This window comes from Nerophis ophidion, linkage group LG09 (genome assembly GCF_033978795.1).
Source record: "Nerophis ophidion isolate RoL-2023_Sa linkage group LG09, RoL_Noph_v1.0, whole genome shotgun sequence".
Taxonomy (NCBI): Eukaryota; Metazoa; Chordata; class Actinopteri; order Syngnathiformes; family Syngnathidae; genus Nerophis; species Nerophis ophidion.
Genome location: NC_084619.1, coordinates 24,727,478 through 24,748,237, shown reverse-complemented (window position 1 = coordinate 24,748,237; position 20,760 = coordinate 24,727,478). Strand labels below are relative to the sequence as shown.

At 41.9% G+C, this 20,760-nt stretch overlaps 1 protein-coding gene across 1 annotated transcript in view; it reads left to right on the top strand.

Moving 5' to 3' along the window:
• Positions 1-4,493: 4,493 nt before the first annotated feature.
• nid1a (nidogen 1a) overlaps positions 4,494-20,760 on the top strand; it is a 38,229-nt gene continuing 21,962 nt past the window's right edge. Inside the window, exons 1-5 of the mRNA XM_061910645.1 lie at positions 4,494-4,849; positions 14,135-14,437; positions 16,942-17,168; positions 17,244-17,542; positions 17,619-17,759. Coding sequence (XP_061766629.1) covers positions 4,511-4,849; positions 14,135-14,437; positions 16,942-17,168; positions 17,244-17,542; positions 17,619-17,759 — 1,309 coding nt within the window. The 5' untranslated portion in view covers positions 4,494-4,510. The remainder of the gene's footprint in view (positions 4,850-14,134; positions 14,438-16,941; positions 17,169-17,243; positions 17,543-17,618; positions 17,760-20,760) is intronic.

The following is a 20,760-nucleotide window of genomic DNA, read 5'->3' as shown; positions in this document are numbered from 1 at the left end:
TAAGAAATGCTCACAAACACAGATTTAGACAGATGTGTGAACAATATTTGAGAGGAAGATGTATTTTGTGTATAAAGCAAAAGTTTTAGATCTTTGATTTCAACTCATGACAAAGAGGAGCAAAAACAAAAGTGTTACTTTTATATTTTTGTTCGGTATAATTTGTAATAATCGGCTCGTTCAAGGTGGCTGGAAATGGGGCTAATGGGAATAATCTATTATACCTCTTTATCACTCTAAAGTGCATTCAAAAACTGCCAACAATACTCCATTTATATCTCATGACCTGAAAAGTAACTAAGTATTAGCACGATGTTTATACAAGTGTTTACACAGAAAAACAACTTTTAGCCGTGCAGTGCTCACAGAGAGCTAAGTAGCGTGTGCAGTTGCATAATTATTGCCGAAGTCTGAGATGATAAATGTTAATTCTAGATTATAAATCACTCCTCTCACCTGTATTGTAGAAACCCTGTGATCGGTAGGTCGTGAGTTCAAACCCCAGCCGATTCATACCAAAGACTATAAAAATGGGACCTATTACCTCCCTGCTTGGCACTCAGCATCAAAGGTAAGAATTGGGGGTTAAATCTCCAAATGATTCCCGGGCGCAGTCACCGCTGCTGCTCGCTGCTCCCCTGTGGGGATGGGTCAAATATAGAGAATAATTTCACCGCACCTCGTGTGTGTGTGTGACAATCATTGGCACGTTACTTTATTAGTTGGGATCCCAGTAGGAGCAGACATTATTTATACAGTAAGTGATTATTTTTATTACGTTTGTTGTCTCTCATGAAGTCTGCCAAGTGATCACGGTGTAAAATCAATGCGCCAGCATATGCTTAAAATGAGAACTTGAATACACCTCACGGTGATGCTGGGACACGTCATCAGTGATAAACTTAAATATTACATGTTAATATGAATGTGCCCGTTACTACATTACATATATACTTACAGAGTGTATATAAAACCTTGACAAAGACGTTTGGATGTCTTTAGAATGCTTTATAAGCGGAAGAGAGCGACCCCCATTGACTCAATTTTTTAGTTGACTTTTATTTTTGTTTATTTACAAGTTATATTGCATAAAAATAGCAGAACACATGTGTTCTTGTCTCACATAAGGATTGTGAACGATTGGCAAAGCTCCCAACAAAGTGCAGTTCCTCTTTAAGATAGTTGATGATTTCTCGATGCAAAATTAAACTCCTACAGCAGTTTGTAAAGATAAAAAAATAAATATAATAACAGGAGTATTGGCAGAGGGGGGAGCAATAAAATGTCTCCCCTAAAATATGGATTAATTATTTTTTTCTAATGCCTCCCTCATAATACTCACTTTGGCCACATGATGGCAGTGTTCAGCTGTTACAAGATGTATAAAATCGTGTACAGTAGTCAAGGACAAAATGAAGAACAAAGGTCACAAAATATTCATATATTTTATTGATGTTCATATTCTGAATTAGGTATTACAATGAATAGTCTGTGTTGTATAAAAGAACAATTTTAAGAAAATCCAAATTGTAACACTAGAATATTTTAGGGCTTTTTAAATTGAGTTATTTATTGTATTGTTTTATTTTATTTAGTTTTTTTATTTGAAAGTTTGATGGAATTACTGTTTTTATAAGCTCCAGGACCCCCCGCAACCTCAAAAGAGACAAGCGGTAGAAAATGGGTGGATGGATGGATATAATGTTTATAACAGTCAGTGGTTCTCAAACTTTTTTCACTAAGTTCCCCCTCAGAAAACACTCAGCTCTCCAAATACCTTCATAATGACCAACATTAATACACATTAGCATAGTGGGCCTGTATTCATTAAAAACAAGGCAAAGGTTTTATTTAACAAGTTTATATTTAAAATTTTGGCCACTGTAACATTACTTCCAATTTGAACAGTAACACTGTGTTTGAATATTTAGTTAGGTGATTATTTGGCGTACCACTAGACGGAACCCACATACCACAGTTTCAGAATCACTGGTTTATGAACTAAAAGTAAACACAACAAAAATGCGCTATTTATGAAAAGAAAATAATAAAAAAAAAAGTATATATATATATATATATATGTATATATATATATATATATATATATATATATATATATATATATATATATATATATGTCATTTAGAATGGGGAAGAAATGATTTAGAGCAGGGGTTCTTCAACTTTTTTCAACAAGTACCACCTCAGCGAACATTTGGCTCTCTAAGGTCTACCATAAAGACAAACATTAAAATACAGTAGCGTTGTAGGCTTAAATATTCATCAAAAACAGGGCAGAGGTTTTATAAGTATAATAAATGATTTTGGCTACTGAAACATTACACACAGGTTTAAAGGTAACACTGTTTCAATATAAGAAAATAAAAAGCTGTACTTAATTAAGTCACTCTTTACTACAGTTTGAGAATCACTGATATATAGTTGCAAATTGTCTGCTTCATGGTTGTATTGCCATTATGATTGGTTGGTTAAAATTTATTTTGAACATGTATACAGTATCAATTTCAACATGTCCAAAAAGGAGTAGAAATAAGCAAGGCTTATCCAATCGTCCCCCTTTTTCTCTTCATAGCAATTATTAACACATACTTCCTGTTCTTAATTAGTTCTAAATTTAAATCAATGTGTTCTAAATACATCAGTTATTCTCACAAGTAGTAACATGTAATTTTCAATAAATTCATGACATTTATCATAATTCTTCTTATTTGAAATTTAGTTTGAACAGCTTCTTAAACTGGATGATATTAGTAGATTGTTTGATTCCTTTACTTAATCCATTCCATAATTTAATTCCACATAATGGTACCGTATTTGCTGGAATTGCCGCAGGACAAGTAGTATGCGCCTGCCTTGAATTACTGTCGGGTCAAACTCGCTTCGCAAAATAATTAGCGCATGCTTAGTATTACCGCCTGGTCAAATTCGTGACATCAGGAGTGACACTTCCCCTGTCATCATTTTTAAAATGGAGGAGGCTGATTTCGATACCGGTAATTTGAAATCGCCTAAAGGGAAGAAGATTAAAAGCTATTCAGTAGGATTTAAGGTCCAAGCTTAGATCACACTCAAATTTTTACTGAATGCCTTTGGTAACTGCCGGAGTGAGAAGAGGTTTTAAAATAATTAGCGCATGCTTACTTTTACCGCATGCCTTTGGTAAGTGCAGGAGTGAGAACAGGTTTTTAAATTAATTAGCGCCCCGGCGGCAATTCAAGGAAATACGGTATGCTAAATGTCTTAAGTGTTGGACGAGCATACAGATGTTTTAAGTTAAATTTTTCGCTAAGGTTATATTTCTGCTCTTTTGTTGAAAATAATTGTTTTACATTCTTGGTTAGCATGTTAGTTTGCTTTGTACATCACTGTAGCTGTTTGCAAACGCACCAAATCATTGAATTTCAATCATTTGGATTTAATAAATAAAATATTGGTATGTTCTCTATATCCAACATTATGTATTATTCTTTCTGACCTTTTTTGTAACACAGTTAGTGAATGAAGTGTATTTTTGTAGTTATTTCCCCATTTTTCTGCACAATAATTCGATTATGGTAACACTAGCGAGCAGTAGCTAATATGAAGTGATTTTTGGTTGAGAACATATTTTGCTTCATTCATTACTGAAATAATTATTGCCACCTTATGTTGTATATTTTCATGAGATTTCCAGTTCATTTGATCATCTATTATTACGCCCAAAATGTTGATTTGTTTTACTCTTTCAATATCTATTCCGTCTATTTAGCATTATTTTTGTTTTACTTAGATTCAGGGATAGTCTGTTTTTGTCAAACCTTCTTTTCAATTTGTCTATTTCTTCGGTTACTATAATGGAGCATCCATTTCCACATTCAACATACGAAATATGGTTTCTTGTTCTACAAAGTAGCAAAAATGGCCAATAAATATAAACTTTGGACATAAAGTTGTCACGGTTATCAAATAATCTTCTATTTTTACCGCATGGTAGTGCATTCAACTCACTCTGATGTACTTTCGAAATGTTGCATCACTTACCCTCATAGAAGAAATATGTTGAGACATGAATGTAAGGGATGTGGGTGACTGGCCATCCATGAAGAGTGTTCATTATCCCAACTAGCATGTAGAATGTATGTTCTGTCATCTTGTCCTGCCCATACTGTAATAATGTCACAATCAAAGCCGCCGAGAGGTTCTGTTGGTGGTCACTGGTCCATGCTCTGATGTCAGTGCTCTGATGGGCCTCTGGCTTATCTCCAAATGCACTAATATGGCTTCAGCGTGGATCTCCCACACACAGTGGATCCTTTATTTTGACACTTAATCAGTGCAAACAGAGGTAAGGTATTCAGCATCAAATGGAGTTGAGCTGATTTATGAGTGTTGTTGTTGCAAATATTTCAACAAATCGAATGTGTGTTTGCAGAGGGGACCTCTTCAGGAAACTGCTTTAAGGATGAGCCGGGCCCCCCTCTCTTATTTCCTTTTCTAGTATTGCTGTTTGATGAAAAGACCCCCACCCTCCCCCTCAGCTCCGCCCCAAGTCCTTCAAACTTTTTCTGAACTTTACTCACTCTCCACCGTGGATTGGAGTGGTGAGGGTCTGGACTCAAAGCACACTCCAAGACCTCCTTCTACAAGACAAGCAATGGCTTGTTGGCTCATCTGTGTCGCTTTATTTGCCGGATTTGCGTCGTCGGCGCACAGCGTAACGACAGAGGACTTTTTCCCTTTTGGTGTAAGCGCAGGAGACCAACAACTAGAACCGGGCAATGACCAGACGCAAAGACTTGAACTGGACAAGCCAGTTTTGTTTTATGATGGCACTTTTAACAGCATTTTTGTAAGTAAAATACACACTTACAACATTACTTATCACTTTTTTTCAAAGTAATACACCCACCTTCCTGTGGTTAGGGTAGACTGTCCTGTGCTCTTGCGCAATTACGCACAGCTGGTTAGTCACACACTGAATAAATAATACGCAGAAATGGCAAAACACGTGAATGGGTCAGAGAATAAGGTTTTTCTTAGTAAATATTGATTTTCTTATCACATAGACTGCATGGGGTCGTGTGGAATGCATGTGTCCTCACATTCTTATAGCCTGATGTTATCATTTTACTGTTGACCCACACAGCCCAAAGTACCCCACACAGGTTTTTTGTAAATATATATGGCTGTGGTTATGGTTGAAGTTTTTTTCAAACATGTATACAGTCACAATTTGATGCATCATACAATTTATATATCATTTACATATTCTCCTTTTCCTTTACAACATGTCCGAAAAGGATAAGAAAGAAGCAAAGCTTATTTAACCCTAACCCTTTTCTGATTTGTTACAAATCATTACCACTTCCTGTCTTCATTTTGTAACACAATGAAATACAACGGTTCTCTTAATAGTTGATTCAGTTATGATTCCCATAACAAGACAAATACTAAGGTTCGAGACGTTTGTAGAAATTCTTCTTCATTGTATTTTGTAATTACTTTCAGTTTGAACAGCCTCTTAAACTGGATCATTAGGTACATTGTTTGACTTCTTTGCTTGATTCATTCCATAAATTAATTCTACATACTGATATGCTAAAGGTCTTAAGTGTTGGTCGTGCATACAAATTGTTTTAAATGAGATTTTTCTACCTAAAGGTATATTTTTCTTCTTTTGTTATATTTGATATGTGACTGCAAATATAATGCGCTTACAGTCTGGTTTGATGTAACATGATTTATATACCGAATTTCCTGCTTTGCTGTTTCTCTATTGGACATATTTGAAGTAACCATGTGAAGCATATGAATGCCCAAAATGCAGTAGCCAAATTTGTATGAAAGCTGCGCCATTGTGTTGGACAGACAAATAGCCCTTTATAGTCCCTCATTCTGTTTTTATCAAAGAAAAGTGCTGGATATTTCTTACAATTTTTATGACAAAATGTGCGACAGTACTGCTAAAACTTTAAACTTAACAGAAAAGCATAATTTGCATTTATTGCACTTTTCATTAAAGTGTTTCTATGCAAACAGGCACACAAAAACTATAAATATGAAATAATATTTATTAACTTTAAGCTCATGAGCAAATCAGAGTAACACATTTAAATGATACAAGGTATGACATAATCCTCTGAGCTACCACCTTATCGTGTTAGAGGAGTTTGTGTGTCCCAATGATCCTAGGAGCTATGTTGTCCAGGGGCTTTATGCCCCCTGGTAGGCTCTCCCAAGGCAAACAGGTCCTAGGTGAGGGATCAGACAAAAAGCACCTCGAAGACCTTTATGAAGAAGACAAATCGTGGACCCAGATTTCCCTTGCCCGGACGCGGGTCACCGGGGCTCCCCTCTGGAGCCAGGCCCGGAGGTGGGGCACGATGGCGAGCCTGTTCCCATGGGGCCTGGCCGGGCACAACCCGAAGAGGCAATGTGGGTCACCCCTCCAATGGGCTCACCACCTATAGCAGGGGCCATCGGATGTGAGCTGGGCGGAAGCCGAAGGCAGGGCACTTGGCGGTCCGATCTTCGGCTACAGAAGCTAGCTCTTAGGACGTGGAACGTCACCTCACTGGGGGGGAAAGGAGCCTGAGCTAGTGCACAAAGTGGAAAAGTTCCGGCTGGATGTAGTCGGACTCACTTCGACGCACAGTAAGGGCTCTGGAACCACTTCTCTTGAGAGGGGCTGGACTCTCTTCCACTCTGGCGTTGCCGGCAGTGAGAGGCGACGGGCTGGGGTGCAATTCTTTTTGCCCCCCGGCTCGAAGCCTGCACGTTGGAGTTCAACCCGGTGGACGAAAGGGTACCCTCCCTCCGCCTTCGGGTGGGGGGACGTGTCCTGACTGTTGTTTGTGCTTACGCACCAAACAGCAGTTCAGAGTAACCACCCGTTTTGGGTACACTCGAGGGTGTCTTGGAAAGTGCTCCCCCGGGTGATTCCCTTGTCCTACTGGGGGACTTCAACGCTCATGTTGGCAACGACAGTGAAACCTGGAGAGGTGTGATTGGGAAGAACGGCCGCCAAAATCGGAACCCAAGGGGTGTTTTGTTATTAGTTGTGTCATCGGCTTTGCGGCCTCATGTTTTGGACACTCGGGTGAAGATATCGGCAGAGCTTTCTACCGATCACCACCTGGTGGTGAGTTGGCTGCGATGGTGGGGGAGGATACCGGACAGACCTGGCAGACCCAAATGCATTGTGAGGGTCTGCTGGGAACCCCTGGCAGAGTCTCCCGTCAGAGAAAGTTTCAATTCCCACCTTCGGAAGAACTTTGAACATGTCACGAGGGAGGTGCTGGACATTGAGTCCGAGTGGACCATGTTCTGCACCTCTACTGTCGAGGCGGCTGATTGGACCTGTGGGCGCAAGGTAGTTGGTGCCTGTCGGGGTGGTAATCCTAAAACCCGTTGGTGGACACCAGCGGTGAGGGATGCTGTCAAGCTCAAGAAGGAGTCCTATCGGGTTCTCTTGGTTCATAGGACTCCGGAGGCAGTGGACAGGTACCAACAGGCCAAGCGGTGTGCAGCTTCAGCGGTCACGGAGGCAAAAACTCGGACATGGGAGTAGTTCGGGGAAGCCCTGGAAAACGACTTCCGGACAGTTTCGAAGCGATTCTGGACCACCAACCACCGCCTCAGGAAGGGGAAGCAGTGCACTATCAACACTGTGTATGGTGCGGATGGTGTTCTGCTGACCTCAACTGCGGATGTTGTGGATAGGTGGAAGGAATACTTCGAAGACCTCCTCAATCCCACCAACACGTCTTCCTATGAGGAAGCAGTGCCTGGGGAATCTGTGGTGGGCTCTCCTATTTCTGGGGCTGAGGTTGCTGAGGTAGTTAAAAAGGTCCTCGGTGGCAAGGCCCCAGAGGTGGATGAGATCCGCCCGGAGTTCCTTAAGGCTCTGGATGGTGTGGGCCTGTCTTGGTTGACAAGACTCTGCAGCATCGCGTGGACATCGGGGGTGGTACCTCTGGATTGGCAGACCGGAGTGGTGGTTCCTCTCTTTAAGAAGGGGGACCGGAGGATGGGTTCCAACTATCGTGAGATCACACCCCTCAGCCTTCCCGGTAAGGTTTATTCAGGTGTACTGGAGAGGAGGCTACGCCGGATAATCGAACCTCGGATTCAGGAGGAACAGTGTGGTTTTCGTCCTGGTCGTGGAACTGTGGACCAGCTCTATACTCTTGGCAGGGTTCTTAAGGGTGCATGGGAGTTTGCCCAACCAATCTACATTTGCTTTGTGGACTTGGAAAAGGCATTCGACCGTGTCTCTCGGGAAGCCCTATGGGGAGTGCTCAGAGAGTATGGGTATCGGACTGTCTTATTGTGGCTGTCCGCTCCCTGTACGATCAGTGTCAGAGCTTGGTCCGCATTGCGGGCAGTAAGTCGGACACGTTTCCTGTGAGGGTTGGACTCCACCAAGGCTGTCCTTTTGTCACCGACTCTGTTCATAACTTTTATGGACAGAATTTCTAGGCGCAGTCAAGGCGTTGAGGGTTCCGTTTTGGTGGCCGCGGGATTAGGTCTCTTGTTTTTGCAGATGATGTGGTCCTGATGGCTTCATCTGACCGGGATTTTCTGCTCTCACTGGATCGGTTCGCAGCCGAGTGTGAAGCGACCGGAATGAGAATCAGCAACTCCAAGTCCGAGTCCATAGTTCTCGCCCGGAAAAGGGTGGAATGCCATCTTCGGGTTGGGGAGGAGACCCTTCCCCAAGTGGAGGAGTTCAAATACCTAGGAGTCTTGTTCCCGAGTGAGGGAAGAGTGGATCGTGAGATCGACAAGCGGATCGGTGCGGTGTCTTCAGTAATGCGGACGTTGTACCGATCCGTTGTGGTGAAGAAGGAGCTGAGCCGGAAGGCAAAGCTCTCAATTTACCGGTCGATCTACGTTCCCATCCTCACCTATGGTCATGACCGAAAGGACAAAATCACGGGTACAAGCGGCCGAAATGAGTTTCCTCCGCCGTGTGGCGGGGCTCTCCCTTAGAGATAGGGTGAGAAGTTCTGCCTTTCGGGAGGAACTCAAAGTAAAGCCGCTGCTCCTCCATATCGAGAGGAGCCAGATGAGGTGGTTCGGGCATCTGGTCAAGATGCCACCCGAACGCCTCCGTAGGGAGGTGTTTAGGGCACGTCCAACCGGTAGGAGGCCACGGGGAAGACCCAGGACACGTTGGGAAGACTATGTCTCCCCGCTGGCCTGGGAACGCCTCGGGATCCCCCGGGAAGAGCTGGACGAAGTTGCTGGGGAGAGGGAAGTCTGGGCTTCCCTGCTTAGGCTGCTGCCCCTGCGACCCGACCTCGGATAAGCGGAAGAAGATGGCTGGATGGATGAATGGATGGATATTACATCCATCCATAAGTCTCACCTTAAAACTCATCTGTATACTCTAGCCTTTAAATAGATCTCCTTTTTAGACCAGTTGATCTGCCGCTTCTTTTCTTTCTCCTATGTCCCCCCCTCCCTTGTGGAGGGGGTCCGGTCCGATGACCATGGATGAAGTACTGGCTGTCCAGAGTCGAGACCAAGGATGGACCGCTCGTCGGGACTCAGGATGGACCGCTCGCCTGTATCGGTTGGGGACATCTCTACGCTGCTGATCCGCCTCCGCTTGAGATGGTTTCCTGTGGACGGGACTCTCGCTGCTGTCTTGGATCCGCTTGAAGTGAACTCTCGCGGCTGTGTTGGAGCCACTATGGATTGAACTTTCACAGTATCATGTTAGACCCGCTCGACATCCATTGCTTTCGGTCCCCTAGAGGGGGGGGTTGCCCACATCTGAGGTCCTCTCCAAGGTTTCTCATAGTCAGCATTGTCACTGGCGTCCCACTGGATGTGAATTCTCCTTGCCCACTGGGTGTGAGTTTTCCTTGCCCTTTTGTGGGTTCTTCCGAGGATGTTGTAGTCGTAATGATTTGTGCAGTCCTTTGAGACATTTGTGATTTGGGGCTATATAAATAAACATTGATTGATTGATTGATATGGACAATTGCCGATGTAGCCCAAACCAGTGGTTAAAACACAAAATTAAAAGTTGTTTTTCTTGGGTCTTTTTCAGCACACAGCTATTTTTTTTTACCGACTGTATACTTAAAAATAGAATTAAAGGCTAAAATTTGCTCTACCGTCACATAGCTGGCTCTTCCCCCTCCGAAGCCTTCAGCGGACCTGTATACGCACCCCCTAAAAAAATCTTGCTTTGCAGACCGCGGAGTCCGATGTTTTCGTACATAATTTCCAGGTTTTCCTCCACACTCTTCTTCGACTCGCACAGCCATCCTGTGCAAACGTCTTCTCCCGTTTCAGAGCAATTATGTACCATAAAAGTGTTTCAAAAGGGTAGTTAAAGGTCCAACAACGATGTTGATGTCGTTTCAGTTGCCATTAGTTTAGTACTACCCACAGGAAGGTATTAGCTAGCTAAGAGTTGTGGTTACTTACTCAGGAAAACACTGCCCTCTAGCATTGTGGAAGAGAATCGCAAGTCACGCGTCAGCGCCCACGGAAGAGCTATAACCGAATCAACTTCCTTTCAGTTACAGTTTTCTCATCAAAAATATAACAAGAACACAATTGTTTATATTAAGTGGTTTAACGGAACACATTTAACGGATGAAGTGCTGCCTTGCCTGTGCTCGGGATGGTCTCCTGCTGGCCCCACTATGGACCGGACTCTCACTAGTATGTTAGAAACACTGTGGACTGGACTCTCACAATATTATGCTAGATCCACTTGACGTCCATTGCACCGGTCGCCCGAGGAGAGGGGTCCCCACATCTGCGGTCCTCTCCAAGGTTTCTCATTGTCCCATTGGGTTGAGTTTTTCCTTGCCCTATCGTGGGATCTGCAGCCCTTTGAGACACTTGTGATTTCGGGCTATATAAATAAACATTGATTGATTGATTGATTGATTAAAACGGTCTATATCTTTCAGAATTGCTAAGTTTGTGTAATGAAAAATTTTACCCGCCCAAATGAAATGATTGTGTTTATGGCTGTCACTCACCCGCGTGAGCACATTAAAAAGCAGTCCAAGAGACGCAACAAACACATTTTAGTCATGTTGCTGTTACGATACTATACATTCAATGATGAGAGGGACATGCAGTATAAATGGTTGGATGGATGACAGCTAATGCCAGCTATCCAGGTCGCTATCATCAGCTATTAACAGCCAGAACTAATGCCCATGTACATACGTTCATGCGTAGTTACTGTACGTCATTACGTCCTAGAAAATGCAAGCGGGCGAGCTATAACGCTTAAACCACTAGGCCACCTACCCAGTGGCCTAGTGGTTAGAGTGTCCGCCCTGAGATAGGTAGGTTGCGAGTGCAAACCCTGGCCGAGTCATGCCAAAGACTATAAAAAAAAATGGGACCCATTGCCTCCCTGCTTGGCACTCAGCATTAAGGGTTGGAATTGGGGGTTAAATCAACATAAATGAAATTGGGCACTAATACACCCCCATACCATCACAGATGCTAGCTTTTGAACTTTGCGCCTATAACAATCCCAATAGTTATTTTCCTTTTTGTTCTGGAGGACACCACGTCGTCTGTTTCCAAATATTACTTCAAACGTGGACTCGTCAGACCACAGAACACCTTTCCACTTTGCATCAGTCCATCTTAGGTGAGCTCGGGCCCAGCCAAGCCGGCGGCGTTTCAGGATATTGTTGATAAATGGGTTTGGCTTTGCATAATAGACTTTTAACTTGCACTTACAGATGTAGCGACCAACTGTAGTTACTGACAGTGGTTTTATGAAGTGTTCCTTAGCCCATGTGGCAATATCCTTTACACACTGATGTCGGTTTTTGATGCAGTACCGCCTGAGGGATACAACGTCCGTAATATCATCGCTTAAGTGCAGTGATTTCTCCAGATTATCTGAACTTTTTGATGATTTTACGGACCGTAGATGGTAAAATCCCTTAATTCCTTGCAATAGCTCGTTGAGAAATGTTGTTCTAAAACTGTTCGACAATTTGCTTACAAAGTGGTGACCCTCATCCCATCCTTGTTTTTGAATTAATTAGCATTTCATGGAAGCTGCTTTTATACCTAATCATGGCACCCAACTGTTCCCAATTAGCCTGCACACCTGAGGGATGTTCCATATAAGTGTTTGATGACTATTCCTCAACTTTATCAGTATTTATTGCCACCTTTCCCATCTTCTTTGTCACGTGTTGCTGGCATCAAATTCTAAAGTTAATAATTATTTGCACAAAAAAAAAATGTTTATCAGTTTGAACATCAAATATGTTGTCTTTGTAGTATATTCAACTGAATATGGGTTGAAAAGGATTTGCAAATAATTGTATTCCGTCTATATTTACATCTAACACAATTTCCCAACTCATATGGAAACAGGGTTTGTATTAACACATTACCGTAAAATATCAAATAATATCATTTAGCTCATTCACGTAAGAGACTAGACGTATAAGATTTCATCGGATTTAGCAATTAGGAGTGACAGATTGTTGAGTAAACGTATAGCATGTTCTATATGTTATAGTTATTTGAATGACTCTTACCATAATATGTTACGTTAACATACCAGGCACCTTCTCATTTGGTTATTTATGCGTCATATAACGTACACTTATTCAGCCTGTTGTTCACTGTTCTTTATTTATTTTAAATTGCCTTTCAAATGTCTATTTTGGTGTTGGGTTTTATCCAGTACATTTCCCCAAAAAATGCGACTTATACTCCAGTGCGACTTATATATGTTTTTTCTTCTTTGTTATGCATTTTCAGCAGGTGCGAATTATACTCCGGAGCGATTTATACTTGGAAAAATACGGTAGAATGTAAGATAGCTAGCATTTAGCACGCTGGCTTGCTACTCCAGGAAATGAGCTGTATCATCAAAGTGCGGTTGTACGATAATTAAAATCTAAAACGCTAAAAATAACTGTTGGGAATTTTACCACAGTTTATCATTGATCGCGGTATCGTTAAATCCCTAATTTCTACACAATAACTCAGATATGGTAACAGTAGAGAACAGTAGGGAATATGGAGGGATTTTTTATCCACATCATATTTTGCTTTAGTATTTATTGAAATGTTTCTTAGCTTCTTGTGTTGTCGATATTTTGTATGAGATTTATAAAAATGTATCTAGTTAAATTTAAGGTTTATTTAAAAAGCATTAAAAAGATCTTCACCCCAATAAAAAAAAAGTTAGAATTCATTTTGAAGACTGTAAGATACCAAAAATGTGTTATTTTTGATTTTACCATACCTGCAACACATACGAAAGAATCGGGTTACCGTTTCTCTCTTACTCTGTACCCTGGAGAGAGTGGCCACTGCTTCCAAGCACACCGCCAAATAGTTTGTCATTTTTAAAACCAGAAAGGGAAAAATGACAAATCAGAAATACGCAATGTTGTCATTACAAAAACCTTGTGGAAAGTGCGAAAAACATAGTGCATCTTACAGTACTGACACAAACAACACTACATTCAATGAGGAAAATACAGTCAATTTTTCAATACAAACCTCAGGAATGGGTTGCTAGGCAAGTATGGAGTATACATTCTGCTTAGGACCCCAATTTACCCTGGGGCAACCCTGCTCACCATCAATTAGTTGTCCACTTCAATGAAGATTTTTTTTCTGTAAATGAAGGGACAGTCACACCTCCATACATGGCACACATGCCTCTGGTCTAATTGCAAATCCCTACTGTGTGCCAGTATAAAAGATCAGAATCACACAGACTCGACCATGTTCCCAGTGTTATCTTCCCCTTGGGCCAGGAAGTGTTCGTAATGAAGATGAATGCCCAGTTGTCAGGCTCTCTGGGCCTGCTGATCAGGAGCAAGGACAGGAAACGTAGCGCTCTTGTTTTCTCCCCATTAGGAAGTGAAGGAGCCCCATGTGCTGAGGGCGTCTTTCGTGTGTTTTTGATACGAGCCCAACTTTTACATTCCTCACGTGTTAGCTGTGAGTGTAAAATGTGTTCATTCGTGTGGCACGTAGCAGCAGGATCATTAGTCTAATGAGTTTGGGATAAAGATCAAAGTGGGTCACAGTTCTTTCACGTGTCTCTGTCCTGGTGATTTGCAACAAAGTCACTCTCTTTCCTTTTCTATCTCTTGCTCAGATCAACACCAATGGTTTCGTTGCCACAGCGGAACCCAAAAGCGAGGAGACCTATCTTGGCAAAATGCCCGCAAAGTTTGGGATGATTGCAGCTCTACATGGAGATCTGGACACAAGTGACCGCGTGGGCAAGGTTTTCTTTCGACAAGACAGCAGCCCGGATGTGCTTCTTCGGGCAGCGGAGCACATCAACAGGGCCTTCCCAGACGACAAAGAAGTCAGTCCCACCCATGTTGTAGTTATCACCTGGCTAGACATCGCCCGCAGTGAACATCAAAGCAGAGGAGATAATGTCGACCAGAAGGTGGGACTCACAGCTCATTGATGAAAGATATGTGACGGGACACAAAAAGCTGTCTGCAAACATATTCAACATGTTTGACTTCAATTCAATTAGGAACACGTTGCAGTGTCACCTCTAAAATAAACCCAATTTCCATATTTTTCGGGCTATAGAGTGCACTAGTATTTAAAGGCCTACTGAAATGAGATTTTCTTATTCAAACGGGGATAGCAGGTCCATTCTATGTGTCATACTTGATCATTTCGCGATATTGCCATATTTTTGCTGAAAGGATTTAGTAGATAAAGTTCGCAACTGGAGAAAATCCCTGCCTCTACCGGAACTCGCAGACGATGACGTCACATGTTGTTGGCTCCTCATATATTCACATTGATTTTAATGGGAACCTCCAACAAAAACAGCTATTCAGACCGAGAAAACGAAAATTTCCCCATTAATTTGAGCGAGGATGAAAGATTCGTGTTTAAGGATATTGATAGCATAGTAGAAAAAAAAAAAAACGCGATTGCAATCGCTTTGCATTGAAACGGATTCATAAGGTTTTAGAGATATTAACAGGATATTTCTGGGAAATCCCTTATCCTTCTATTGTGTTGCTAGTGTTTTAGTGAGTTTAACACTACCTGATAGTCGGAAGTGTACGTCCACGGCCGGGTGTTGACGCGTAGTGTCTCGGGGAAGTCCACGGCAGCTGTACTGGAGACACAAGCTCAGCTGATATCCAGTAAGAAGCGACTTTTTACCACAATTTTATCACCGAAACCTGCTGGTTGACATTCGGTTGGGATCCCTGTTCGCTGTGATTTCTAGTAAAGTTTCACGTCCGTGAATTTTAAACAAGGAATCACCGTGTGTTTGTGTGGCTAAAGGCTAAAGCCTCCCAACTCCGTCTTTCTACTTTGACTTCTCCTATATTAATTGAACAAATTGCAAAAGATTCAGCAACACAGATGTCCAAAATACTGTGTAATTATCCCGTTAAAGCAGACGACTTTTAGCTGTGTGTGTACGCAGCGCTCATATTCATAACAGCCCGTGACATCAAGCGTACGCGTCATCATTACGCAACGTTTTCAAGAAAAAAGTCCCGGGAAATTTAAAATTGCAATTTAGTAAACTAAAAAGGCCGTATTGGCATGTGTTGCAATGTTAATATTTCATCATTGATATATAAACTATCAGACTTTGTGGTGAGTAGTAGTGGGTTTCAGTAGGCCTTTAAGCCGCACCCACCAAATTTCAGAAGAAAAAAATATGTTTACATGTATTAACTGCACCAGTCTATAAGCCGCAGATATATACAGATACGAAAGATTTTTATGAATATTTATGTACGTACCTTAATTGTTTCCAAACGGCTGATCAAGCAAAATAGAAGTCATCGTCATGAACCCACTAGCTGCGGAACGTAGCTCTCCAATCAGCTAAACAGACCTAATAAGTCCACTGTGACATTTAGGTGAATTTCCGAAATTTAAACAATACAAAAAAAAAATGCCAATTTAAGTTAATAACACTATCAGACGTCCATATTCGCTAATGCTAAAAGCGCTATCTTGATTACATAAATATAGCACATAGGTATTATGCATGAAAACACTTCTACAGAGATCAGACACGGCACGGTTTAGTAAGTATGAATTGTATTAATTATTTTGTAAAACGTACAAATAATGCTTGAAGTGATGAATGAAGAATCTTTTCAAGCAAAAACGCTATGGACAGATAATAGACAAAATGGAACTTACACTTCCGGTTCAAGGCATGAAACATGAAGTACATCAACAGCAGCACCTGGAGTGAGTGAAGTCGTTCAAAACATGGGGCCATTGCCCAAACAATAACACGCCTTTTCAGTGTCTCTGTTGGTGTTATATTAAAACAATTTGTTGGATACAAAACATTATGGCTGTTCGCCAATAAATATTCATTATAAGTCGCAGGGTCAAAAGCGTGGGTAAAAAGTAGCGACTAATAATAATCTGGAAAATATGGTAGTCACATTGATCTCAGTCCATATTACACAAAGTTGAACTTGTGCAGGTGTGTCCTGGGAGGCCGTTTAAGGAAACAACGAACATTGTGATGAGTCAGTGAAATGAACGCACGGCCGTAATGCTTAAAATGAGCAAAAGACGTAAATATTACATGTTATTATGAATGTGCCTGTTACTTCATCACATATAGATTTACAGCATGTGTACAAAAGGTTGATGGCGGTCTTTGGAGGGTTGTTTTTAAAGTGGTTTATAGGCAGAATAAATCACATCTCATTACCTCTATTTATAGCTGTCTTTTGCAACTGTAGTGTTTATTTCAAAATTTGAATGCATAAAAAAGAAAAACACATTTTTGTTTTACATAAGTATTGTGAATGATTGACAACTAATTAATAATTGACCAATTAAAGCATAACAATTAATCGAGAAACAGACTGATGCCTCTGCATGGTTCATTTGCATCATCTGACACAGCCATTTTTTTTTTACATTCTTCCTTCACAGAGAAACACCTTCCAACTGGTAATTGCATCCTTGGAGACAGCTTCAAACGCTATCCTCCTGTATGCCAGAGATGGGGTACAGTACACCACCAGCCCTGTAAAAGACAACAGTTTCATCCTGCACGCTGGCTTCAATAAAGGCCTGGTCCAGGGTTTCCTGTTTTCCAGTCAGGGTCCATACTACCGCACAACCACTGATGATGACGCCTCCATCAGCGCTTTGGCTGAGTAAGTCTGGAAGCAAAGTAAAAATAATAACTGCTTATCAAATAAAGTATTTAAAATGTGATTTTACTTTAATAGGCAGACAAACTCAGGCCTCAGGGGCGTTTGGGTGTATGAGATTGGCACTTCTCCATATTTTACCAACGTGGCTCCAGGTGAGGTGAGCGACTTTCCCGCTGAGGCTACCCCTCAAGTTTTCACCGAAGCCCCCGAAGCAGCCCCCGATGACAGGCGGGTGTTTACTAATGGACAGCAGGAGGTGTATCCTCCTTTTGACCCTGAAGAGGAGATTGATGTCCAACCCGTTCAGTACCAGCCACACCAGCCCGATAACTCTGAAGTGGTGGTGGTGGATGACACTGACATAAATGTAGACGGTAAGTCCAAAAGAGTATACCAATGTGATCGTTACTTGTGTTTGTGGTTTGATTATTGTTATCTTCCACATTTTAGTGTTTGCATACAATCTTGGGACGTGCGCAAACAACAGAAATAAGTGTTCTCCGTTTGCTGACTGCAAGGACCACTCCAGTGGGTACTGCTGCCACTGCAGGCCTGGTTTCTACGGCAACGGGATACAGTGTGTATCAGAAGGTATGGCCGTATTTCATTCAAAACATACAGTAATCGTTTGGTAGTCATAAGCAGTCTGCACTGTGCGTGTACCATTTATTGTAACATGTTGACCTAAGATAAGGGAGGGAAGGGTTTTAACATTTTTTATTTCAATATGCAAACTAGCCTAAACTTTGTATCGATGTGTTGTACAACTTCCTGCAATAACGATATATATCATGATATATTATTTGGTACATAAATGATAATAGAAGCATTTCAAGACAGGTTACAAACACTCCTAATGGGTGATACTACAAATTTAGTGTAAACTGATACTTAAAATGCTCAAGATCATTGAATGATAACATTTTTTTGTACAATTATGATCAGAAAACAACTGAGGATGGTGATACAACAATATCAATTAAATATTCCAATTATTTCTTATTATTGGCTTGGTCTTTGCCCTTAAAACCCTCCTGTGTCCAGGGACTGCTGAGTTTGTAAACAATGAAAAAAGAAAATCACATTTTTACAATAAAATTTTTTTTTAATTAATTGCTGTAGTATCGACTATATACTGATACAGTACTATATTGGTAACGTGACTGTAGATATTTGTATCGGCCCGCCGACCAACCGATAACTCTAGGTTAGCATATATACTCCTATAGTGTGTATTGTAGCATTTTTAGCTATACCTCATCCTCCAGTAAAAAATATTTTTTTTTGCTGCCTTGGAGGTGAGAAATACTGACATAGACTGCTTCTACACTAAGCCACTCATTAAGGTTATACAGGATATAACCCACCTAACCTTATCCCTGTCCACACACACAATGCCATCGTTTAAGACCCCTTCCCTCTCCGTCCGCCAGCGCAATGCGACCTAGTATGCATGCGCGGAAAATGGCAGACGCTCACGTATATTACGTCATAGTCACCTCTGACCTGGAAGTGTTTCTAGTATTTGAAGTATTTCAATGTAGCCTATTGCCACATTTCTTTTAACAGTAAAACTTGCTTGCCTCATCCTCAGCAGCTGTTAGACTGTTGTAGTGAATCATACCTGAGCCATCATACATGAATCATATCTTTAATGGACGCGTGAAAGTAAACAAAGTGATAAATAACATTTTACAACAATCAATCTAGCCATCTAGATATCTGGTCAGGACACTCCTGCCTATTTTAACTTCACCTTCTATGTCCATTCTTGTAATCCTGCCTGTGATTGGAGGCTGAAGTTAGCGGTCGTATTTGACAGCCACAACCACTTCATGGCTTCACAATAGTTATGGAGTACAAAACTAAACGTTGAGTAGTCGCTCGACATACATGGCGGACAATAACTGATACAGTATGCTTTGCCAGTTCAAATGCATTCAGTGTTTTACGTAGTCTTCGCTCATCGGCCAGGTAATACAAAGCACACGCTACCTTTTTTATCACATCCACGGGAGCCCGCATTCTCGTTGTCTCCCCTTCAACAAATGAACAAAGTTTTTCGCTAAGTAGAGTCACAGCTGACCTGGACATTCGAAAGTTCTCTTGCCATTCCTCCGACACAACAAACTTGTAGAAACACATATCCCACCAGGCTGCTGCTCTTCCAAGCCTTATCCAAAACTGTCCCTCAACATTGCTATTTTTCCATCTGAAATGCGTTGTATCCGAAATAGCTGCAATCGCGTGTTTCCTTCTCTTAAGGTTTTCATGTGTGATTTCCACAAGCGCCTGTACATGTAGAAGAAGGAGAATGAATGACTCGCCCCCATCTTTCCAGTGGTTACCTCCGACTAGAAACCGGTTGTTATAAAGTTAGCTGTGGCGCGTTATTTTTGATGTCACTTCCTGTGTGGTGCTTGTTCTTTCTGACGTCACTTCCTCTCCAAACTCCTTTTGTAAATGATAGATGAGTCCACACAGAGCTAAGAGCCGGAGATTCAAGAAATACACGGCGCACTTACCCGTGTGAAAAATTATCCAAGGAGGGGACCCTTAAACGATGGGTTAGTGTGGCTGACACAGGGTTTGGACCAGGGGTCCCAGACACGCGGCCCGGGGGCCAATTGCGGCCCGCGTGACATTATTTTGCGGCCCCCACCTTAATTTGAAAGTTTAATGTTAGTGTGGCCCGCAAGTTTTATATGAATGGTGCTTGACAGCGTTGTGTGCTGAACTGAAGGAATCAACCAATCACGGTGTGGTATATGGCTCTCGAGGGCCGAACATTGACGTCACTTGCGTGATTCCAGCAGAGAAACATGTTGCTGCTTTTCCACTAGACCAAAATGGCTTTTTCAACGTTCTGGGTTGCCTACCCCTGCGTTAGTGGAAAAGCGGAAAATGAGTGAAAGCGACAGAAACGTTGCCGTTAGAGATGCGCGGTTTGCGGTCTCATCCGCGGAGTCCGCGGATAAACCGCGGGTCGGGCGGTTGACATGACGAAAAAATAGATTTTAATCAGATTCGGGCGGGTGGCGGTTGAACTATCCGGAAATATTTGATATTCATGGTTCTGTGATCGGTATCCTTTGCCATTCAAAGTGCCATTTAAGACCCGTGTCATAAAGCGAAGAAGACAATAAAAGACGCTATTATTATCCTGAATGACTGCCAGTGGTAACCCAGATAATAAGTATTTGGGCATGCTATGAAGCCATTGGCTTTGTCGCCTACTACAACAAGTACGATCTGCTTGTCAGTCCAGCATCATGTGTGTGGCTTCCGCGGCAACACGCACACGACTGGAAGGCATACTGGGTGACACAGAGTACACTAATGGTTGTGATATAAATAATTTTAACACTCTTAGTAATATGCGCCATGCTGTGAAGCCACACCAATTAAAAACGACAAACACATTTCGGGAGAACATCCTCACAGTAACACAACATAAACGCAACACAACAAATACCCATAATTATTTGTATTCATGACACTTCCTGACTATTTTATACACCCCGCTAGCAGCAAACCCGTGCGGGGTTGGGGGCACGGGGGTGTGAAATATATTCAGGAATTGTCACGGATA